At 31.6% G+C, this 10254-nt stretch overlaps 1 protein-coding gene across 1 annotated transcript; it reads right to left on the reverse strand.

Moving 5' to 3' along the window:
* Positions 1-250: 250 nt before the first annotated feature.
* Positions 251-10136, reverse strand: LOC137927431 (zinc finger protein 600-like). The gene is made up of 2 exons (XM_068771239.1): positions 10031-10136; positions 251-4495 (listed from the first exon to the last, which is right to left on the reverse strand). Exon 2 carries the CDS (start codon positions 4484-4486, stop codon positions 2138-2140), a length of 2349 nt encoding a protein of 782 aa, XP_068627340.1. The 5' UTR covers positions 4487-4495; positions 10031-10136; the 3' UTR covers positions 251-2137.
* Between the last annotated feature and the right edge of the window lie 118 nt (positions 10137-10254).

The raw sequence follows: 10254 nt of genomic DNA on the forward strand, positions 1-10254 counted from the left end.
TATATTAATTTATCACGTTCTGTATGTTGGTTTACATAATCCTAACATATTAATAATTACATAAACATATAATGAATATAGCAATACATATATATTTTGCGATTCATTTAATTACAAATTTCAAATGGTAAAGTTCACAATTAAAATAATTTTTATCATTTTTGAAGCAAACAGTGATATCCGTTGGGAATAATTTTTACTAGATTCAAAAATAGAATATCATTATACCTACGCTTTTTTAACACTGGCATGTAATAATGCACATACTGTAGCAACTACATAATAAAATTATTAAATACAGGATGATTTATTATAGGTGTAAAGGGTTATTTTTGAAAATAATAAATTACGTCAAGATAAAAATAAAATTAATAATTGTGACTATGTATCAATGTAGATTTATTGCTAGTTGTCTGTCGCATTACAAAACAAAAAATATATTAATGTAACATATTTCACTTTAAGAAAAGAACCAATATTTAGCCACTTCCGCACATGCAGTGGTAGTCGTGCAACAAAGTGCACCGCCCGCCAGCCCGCTGATAAATGCGTATGCGGCAAACAATACACCGATTAGTGCCAAACACAGACTTTGTGTTTCTCGTTGTGACATAACTCCTGAAGATGCCCCATGGAGGGGTGAAACACGTGTTGAGTGATTTGGCGGTGGCAGTTGTGTGATTCGCATTGTTTGTTTGTTCTAGGAGACGGGTAGCGAGCTAAAGACAAGAAAGATATATATCTTTGCAAAAGATATAATCACTCCCCAGCGCGCGCGTTGCAGTTATATCTCTATATCTTTATACCTAAAACGAGTTGCGGCTCGTTCAGTGAGTTAGAGTGAGATGGGCTTATATAACAATTTACACGTAAAAGAGAGACGGATAACTACCGCATGTTAGTATTCAAAATGTTAACTACGGATTTTCGGAACGACATCACGCGCGCGCGTTTATCTTTGTTGTGCTTTATGACAAAGACATGAAATGTTTAATAGGAATATTTGACACGTTTTATTCCGCCTTACCGAGTTCTAAGTCTGAGCTAAAAGAGCCGAAGATATAAAGAATATGTTTAGTGTTAGCTGCCTTATTCTCTCTCCGAGCCGCACCGAGCTAAATGAGTTAAAGATATAAAAGAGTGATATATATCGCAAAATTTAAAACATATAAATCACTCTTTTCTTGTCAGGGATACATTTTGCCCATCTATAGCCGGCACCTAGTCTAAGACCTCTTTTGAGGTCTTAAACTAAGTGCCCTCTCCTGGGGAGACCACGGAGTCCACATAGGCTCAAGGGTCCAAATGAAAGCTTGGCTTGCGCTGTCATAGATAATTCTTCTTTAGCATTCCGACTCAAGAATAATTAGTTTAAGAGGTTAATATAGTAGTAAATAACCTAATTTGTTAGCAAAAAGGCTTCACCTATAAAAAATCATCCTGTACAACATTAGAATTTTAAAAAAAAATGATTTACATTCCTATCATTACATATTGTAATATTAATTTGAATTTCTATTTTGCATTTTAATTTAATATTTTGTTTTTGCTTTTAATGTTTTTTTTTAATGAAATATTTATATACTTTTTGCAACTTCTCTTATATGAAGGTGGGTGCATTAGTGCATATGATTTGACACCTCAAGCAGATGACTAAGGTTTTTGTATATAGTATGATATCAATTGCTCATTGCACAGTGCTTGAATTAAGTATATATAGAGTAGAATAAAGCGATTTTTTTAATAAATTAATATTGCCGACGTGCCAAATCAATTGCCGATTTCAGTACACTAACTGAGGCACTTATTAGTGGGACCGGAAAGTAATGTCGCTTTCTTAAGTTAAATTCACAAGTCTACAATTTTTAACAAGTTTTTATTTCTAATCAACAATATATTCACCTTCATTATCAACAACCTTTTGCCATCTAGAATGCAAATCAATGCCGGATCTGTAACAAATCAATCGGTTTTGCTGTAAAATATGTCGACAGAAAAGACATTACTTTCCGGTCCCCTTATTATATATGTAATTGTATCAAATAAATATTATAATGTACTTTTATAAAATTAACATGTTGGAAATAGCGTTTGACTCTTGAATTAAGTTTGACAATTTGAAAGATAATTATTTAAATTATTGATATTCTTCCGGGGACATTGGTTCAGTCTTAATTTGAAATAATAATTCTTCAGTCACTTCCAACTTGATTTCGGCAGCTGTGTTCTCTTGCTTCACCAGCTCCGATCCATCATAAGCGAGATGGCTGTCACAATCACTCATTTCAGCTGTGCAGAACTCACTTAAAATCATTTTACTTTTACATGCATTAACCACTTTATATCTCAACACAGCATATTCAAGCGCATTATATGAGGATAAACACATCTTACATTGAAAGACAATTGATTCTCTTAAATGCTTCATGTTCTTGTAAAGATTATATTTAACATCATCACTTAAACTTTTGATGCATTCTTCACATTCCACATTAGTGACGTTCACCAGCCAGCCATAATTGGCAAGTTCTTCAACATCAAGCTCCTCGTGGAACTTCTTTATATGTCTCTTCAATGTTTTCCTCGAGCTGAAGTCTTTTACACAAATAACACACCGAGGCAATGATTTCCTTTTAACATTTAATACAACATTACAATGGGTTGCTTGATTATGTAGGTCGAACTTCTCATGGCCTTTGAAAACAAGATTACACTCTTCGCATTTATATATCTCGTCTTCAGCTAAATGACTCATCTGAAGATGTATATTAAGAGCTTCCATAGAATTAAAAGAGACTGAGCATAAATCACATGGATGTGTGTTCATATTAAATGAATGTAAAAGTTTTAAATGTATTTTACACGACTTTGCAGATTCAAAACGTTTGTGACATATATGACATTCGGGAAATAGACTTGAATTTGGATGTTTAATTCTCACATGCTTTCTAAGACTTCTTTTCTCTTTAAACAGTGTCGCACATTCAATACATTTATATCTTTGCATACCGAGATGTGTATACTCTATATGCCTTCGTATATTTCTTTTCGATTTAAATTGTTTGTCGCAGTAATGACACTTTGACCAGGCAGTGGCAGTATGAACAATTTTGATGTGAGATGCAAGGTAGTACTTATTACTGCAAACTTTACCACAGAATTGACACTCTACTGTCTTCTCCGCTGTGTGTTTCAACTTTATATGGTGTTTCAGAGACCTATCACTGTAATACACTCTGTTGCAATGTGTACATTTATAGCAGCCAAGGTCCAAAGCCTCATCGGAGAGAACTGAATCATTAATTTGAGTTTGCGGATGGAAAATCCTTGTATGGAACTCCAGACTCGAGATGTCAGTAAATAATTTGTTACAATATGAACATGAATTTGCATTCGGTGGTGGGAAACATATTTTTCTATGTTCCAACATTGTTTCCTTACTATAAAACTTATTGAAACACACATTGCACGATGATAAACTGTATTCTTTATCGTGGTTCACTCTCATATGATCTTTTAATTCGTGGACATTTACAAATGCGTTTTTACAGAATTCACAATTGATGAACTGTCTCTTTTGGTTCGTTGTTTTGACTAATTTCAAAAGAGATCTTCGACAGTAGTTATAAAAATCTTGAAATGAATGCTCTGTTTTTATATGCCGACGCAATAGAGGTTCCTCATTGAATGATTTATTGCATTTAGTACAAATATTTTTTAGATTGAAGTCTGTATTATTGTATACATTTGTCAGATCATATCCATGACAATATGTTACATGTCTATTTATATCGTCCGTTCCAAATACAGTCTTGTAACATTTTGGACAATTGTATTGTATATTCTTAAGGCTATGTCGAGTTCTGGTGTGCCTTTTTAAACTCTGATTAGACGTGTAGACTTTGGGACATGAATCGCATTTGAATTCACCTCTTTCTCCATGAAACATTTCCACATGTCGTTTTAAATTTCTATTATTAGTGTATACTTTATCACACAGCTGGCATTTTATCATCCCTCTTTTTGTCACTTGGTGAGTGGATAGAATATGGGTTATAAGAGACTGTTTCCCTTTAAACACTCTCTTACATTCATCACAAGTTGGATGTTTTGTATATGGGTTGTGAATTTGATTCGTATGTCTCTTCAGGTTTCTTATCGTTGTGAATGTTTTATCACACACTGTGCATCTGATTTCTGATCGAGCACCTTGTAAATGCACTGTGATCATGTGAGAAGTTACATTTTGTTTCCTCGTAAACACCCGTCCACATATATCACACTCCGGATAAGCCTGACCGTACCTGTTGTGGCCACGTGAGAGGTGTTGTTGCAAACCGGCAGGGCTTCCAAACCTCTGCTCGCATATTTCACAGCAGCACGAGGAGTTCAAATGATAATTCTCAATGTGGCTCTGAAGGTTGTATTTCCTCGTAAAGCTTCGGTTACAATAGTCGCATACAAAATCCGCTTGACTTTGAAACATATCCACAACCTGAAACAATTTTAAAAAATATGTCATTTACACTTTCTTGTACATCGTAGAAAATATTTAAATGAACTCTCCAATGCCTAGACAAGACAAGACTGGACTAGACAAGACTAGACAAAATAAGACTAGACAAGATAAGACTAGACTAGACAAGACTAGACAAGATAAAACTAGACTAGACAAGAAAAGACTAGATAAGACAAGGCCTAGCGAACTGAAGGCATCTATTGACAAATTCACAATAACTTTATTCAAGTAGGGATTTACATACACTTCTGAATCATCGATTATTTTAACATATGCAGCAGGCTAACACCGGCTCCGAATGAACTGAACTGCTAACAGCTGGCCAGAAACTCAATGGTTGCCATTTCAAAAACAAATTTTATATGGTTGATATTATATGTACTATTAATGTGTACATATAATATCAACCATGTAAATATGCCATCAAACCATGTTTCATACATTTCAATTGAATAAAAACATCTGAATGATATAATAAGATTTATTTAATAATTCACATTTAATTTTAAATTTAAAACTGAGAAAAGGAATGATAGATATCATTTGGAACTCAAGAATCATGTAAGTTCCAAAATACACTTTCAAATATATAGAATAAAGAAAATAAACTAAACGAACATAAATGTAACCACCCTGCAAGTGTAATGAAAAAACCAACATTAATGAAATATTTTTTCCAATATTAATTATTTGAATAAGTGCAGAATTATAAGACAAGAAACTAAATTGTTATAGTGTACAAAGAGTTAAAATTGTTTTCTTAGATATATACAGGGTGGACAACTTGCGGATCGCTAGCAACATGCGGCACTTTGAACGATTATTTTTGGCGCAAATTGATGATAGAATTACGTCAATTTACAAAATATTCTATTGTATATATCAGAATTCCCCAAACTTTCTGGTGTCGTAGACCCCTTGCCATGTTTTTCCGTATTGGGTAGACCCCCTACTTACCTGATATTGATTTCCTGTAAATTTCTAACTGTAGTGAAGTTTAGTGTTAAAAACTTAAAGTAAAAACACATGTTAATTTATATATTTATTAATTGAATTTAAATTAAAACTACTCAAAATAAAATTTTGTATCTGTTATGTAAAATATATGTACCATTAAATAAACATAAAATAAACAACACTATAAATAAAAGAACATAAAATATATCCATCATAGGTACTTTTATAAATAATGTAAATGTTTTGATATTACAAGATAGTATGATGTAAGTAAATAGGTACTATCAGTGTATGTGTTGAGATCCACTATCGTGGACACTTTTTTCGCTGACGTAGACCCCTAGCAGGTTGTCATAGACCCCTAGGGGTCGATATAGACCACTTTGGGAATCACTGGTATTTATCATAGTTCATGGTATATCGAAACAAAGTACTCGTATGTCTGAATTCAGTCCACCCTACAATTAGTGATAATCATACACCAATCATAATTAACTAACTTGCATCTCAGGTATTATTAGGAGTGCTGTCATATACGTGTGCCATTATATCTAACTTCAATGCACATAATTTGTACTTTTGTTTAAATAATTTCAATAGATATGAATTTTGTTAAAAAAAATACATTCTTTTGTGTGCTTTAAATGCGTAAAAATGGCTTGCACTATCATCAAACAGCTTGCCTACCTTTGCTATATAACAATTGCCCATATATAATATGTATTATAGCTACCAAAAATTGTGAAACATATATCTCCCCCATAAAAGTAGGTAAATCCACAAAATAATTAGTATAGGTTAGTATTAAAATTGACATTTTTAATGTTAACCTTATATACATAAAATCTTTTTAAATATCTTGATATATATATATCAACTAACATCAAGATTCTGTAATAAAAATTCGCATCTTTTAAATGACTCCAACTGACAAAGAACTTGACCACCGCTCATATATAGTATGAATGGTTATAGATTTAAAAAGCTTTAAACAGTTGAACATATAGCCTGTAGTTTCAGCCTATAAATGCTCATTGCAAGGAATAGGTCTTCCCTAAAAATATCCGTGGGATGATATACCACAATAGCCAATACTTCACTTTGCGTCGTGGTTACGTTCCAAAAAAACACGACGCAAATTGAAACGCCGCAAAGTAAATATTACACGAAAATACTACTTTTTAAAAAGAAAACTGAACAAAGTAAACATTTAAAAAACAAATAATTTAACTCTGTCAATAAATAAATTGGAATAATATTTACCTTTTTTGTAACCAGAAACAACTCGTTAAAATTTATATAAATTTATACTTCTCTTTTAAAAAACCACAACACACTACTTAATAGAAACTGAACTCTAAATTTAGCATAACAAAGTGAAAATGAAACTGTATAAAATTGCGTTGATTTTTAGTTAGAAAGGGAATCTCCGAGTTTTGATGGCATGGCGCAATTAGAAACAAAAGTGTCACAATCTTTCAGAAAAAAAAAATTTAAAAAATTAGACTCGAACCCTAAACAACGCAACCTCGAAAATCTAACCACGCACAGTGAAACTTAGTGCTAATTAAGCAGCGACGCAACTTCGAAAAAAAAACGCAAAACGAGGTATTGGTGTATATGAAAATACATTTTGTAAGAGAGAAATAAACTTTTACTATTTTCATGAACTTTAATAGCCTCGTTATTTATATTTTTTAACGAATAGAGAAAAACTAGTGTCATTGTATTTTTCTCTATTTCATCCTTAGTATGCTGCTTTTTGAATTGTGTAAATATTGTTTTATGTTTGGACTTTATGAGCACTTTCCGTAACCCAAGCAAAACTGTGAAATTCGACACACAAAATGACACCTCTTTTTGGTCTGGCTATAAAAGGTTTAGGAACCTATCGCCCATCTGCTCTGCAAGCTATGCTGCCTATATATGCCTATATATGCCACTTGACTATGTTGGTTAGTTTTGTTTGTCCACAGATTTAGTCATTCTTCAATCACCCCATAGGTAAAGTATAAAGTCCTCTCCATGGATCATTGAGCAAATGCAACCATTATTACATTATATCAACACATAAAACACATGAGAACATATTTAACTTTACATCTAGGCACGGGACATACTACTATAGTTGTAATGGCATTGCACTACAACTATATTAGTATGTCCCGCATTTGGATGGCTCCGATATGAGACCTAATGCCGGCTAGGCAAAAAGATAGAGGAGGCAACACTTGCCTCCATTATAATGGAAAAGGATGAAAGAGAGTGCGTCCTCAAATTCTTTAGGAAAGTTGCACGATATGCAATAGAGAGGAACAAAACATAGTAAAGTTATTAAAATAGATTCATTGCTATTAAAAAAGTAATTGCAAAATAAATCCGTAATAAAATTGATGTACATGAGAAAATAATTAAACCAATTAAAACTGTGATAGAAATGGATAACTGAAGTGTTTGAGGATGTACCAAAGGAATGGAATGATTGAGAAAGGAAGATGGAATTGTAGAATGATATAAGGAGGAAAAAAAGATATTATGTACTATGGAAGACGAGAACGAAAATAAAAATTCTAGTAAAAAAAAATTATTAAGAAATACAAAACCCTGTTCCCAATTAAATAGGGGGTGGAAGTAAAAAAAAAATAAAACTATAGTAGTATGCAAAAGACTTTCCACAGTTTAGATATAAACCACCAAAGAACGGCTGTGAAGTTTTAGCTCAGTGATTCCCAAAGTGGTCTATATCGACTCCTAGGGGTCTATGACAACCTGCAAGGCGTCTAAGTGAAAGGCGCGAAAAAAAAATTTGGGGGTCTATGAAATGAAAATGGGGGTCCACAGACTGGACCTCATTAGCCGAGGAGATTTAAGATTAACCCTTTCAAAATTGATGCCAAATGTTGATAATTTATTATTAAAGCATCAGGTTCATCCTTCTCACTAAAAATATTGACTTATTGCTTATGTTATTTTATTTATAGTTTATTTTTAATTTATTTAATGTTACATATATTTTACATAACAGATACAAAATTTTATTTTGAGTAGTTTTAATTTAAATTTAATTAATATATTTTGTATGTATAAATTAACATGTGTTTTTACTTTAAGTTTTTACCACTAAACTTCACTACAGTTAGAAATTTACAGGAAATCAATATCAGGTAAGTGGGGGGTCTACCCAACACGGAAAAACATGGCAAGGGGTCTATGACACAAAAAAGTTTGTGGAACTCTGTTTTAGCTATTCAAAGTCCAGCATAACAGTCTCCAATATTCAGAGGCAGCATATCTAATGAGGTATTGTTCGCAAAAAGGCAGTGACATATACAGTATATGTATATGTGTTTCATTTAATCCTCCGATCCTAATATTAGCATTCTATTTAAATATCTATACCATTTAAAGAGTATATATACAGGATGTTTGATTATAGAGGTAAAAACTTTAAAGGTGTGAATATTTAGCTCATTTGCCATCAATTAATGTATGGTACAACCTTTTTAATAATCAATGGTTTATAGATAGTAAATATAATTATAATATAAAAAGAATTTTCAAAATTCAACAAAGTTTTGGCTGTCATATTCCAACAGAAAATAAAATATGTTTCAACACTGTACAGATTGAAAATAACTTTAAAAAGCTTTCAAGCTTTTTATTTAAACACACACACCAACATATATATGTACAAATATATAGTCACATTGATGATGGTTGGACATTAACAGATCTTACAACATGCCAGTAAATAAGAAAAAAAAAAGGTAAAAAAAATGTTTGTATGTGTTTTCATAAATATATGACTGCAGTTTATTCAAAAGGCTTACTGATATGAACATCCATGGCTAGGCTTTTGTCTTCCCTAAATATTTGTAATAAACAAGGCTTTATATGCTATTACTTGGCTAATGTATTAAATACTCATTTATCATATAAAATCAAGCTGCTAGATGAAAATATATTATTAGAAAATTATTAACATATAAAAGAAGAGTTTAAACAGACATACTGGTCACTGTGAAATACTTTTGTTGATCATTCTTTATTTTTAATATTGGAGTGTGATAAGCCATTAATTTAGATGGATAGATAAATGATAATATATTTTAACATATAGTAATCAAAATTTTTTGAACACTTTATATATCAATAAGTAATTTATTATTTTTGAAACAATTAATCTTTCAATTGAAAGTATATAATTATGATATATTAATTTATAGCAAATGAGCTATACATCTCCAACCAAACAGCAACATATATATATATATATATATATATATATGTATGTGTATAAGTATATATATATATGTATGCTTAGAGACCGGAGACTAAGGGATTGCATGAGAGACACATAGGTATGCTACATGTTACTTCAAGTCTAAATTCACCCTTTAATCCTATTATACCTTTAACCAATCATCCTGTATGTAAGTCTGTACAGATGGAAAGAAATAATAAAAAACTCTATATTACCTCTTTCATAGACGATCACGAAGTTTTAAGCACGAGAAAAAAAAAGAATTAACATATACTTATAATAATATTTACCTTCACTTTTTCCTGCAGCTATAAATGCAAATCCTAATTAATGAATATTCCTTTGATAGCATTTTGATAGTTTGCGATAAACTATATATTTGTTTGGCAAATATTGTTTCTATTTTTTTATTTATAAAGAATTAAGTTTTACACAAGTGTAACTGTCAAAATTTACTGTCATTTTCGTAGGGTTGCGCTTGGCTTGGGTTGCCGCATAATTACGTTTTATATTA

This window comes from Battus philenor, unplaced genomic scaffold, assembly GCF_028537555.1.
Source record: "Battus philenor isolate CCGP_79_NKW_IND1 unplaced genomic scaffold, ilBatPhil1.0.hap1 SCAF_30, whole genome shotgun sequence".
Lineage (NCBI taxonomy): Eukaryota > Metazoa > Arthropoda > Insecta > Lepidoptera > Papilionidae > Battus > Battus philenor.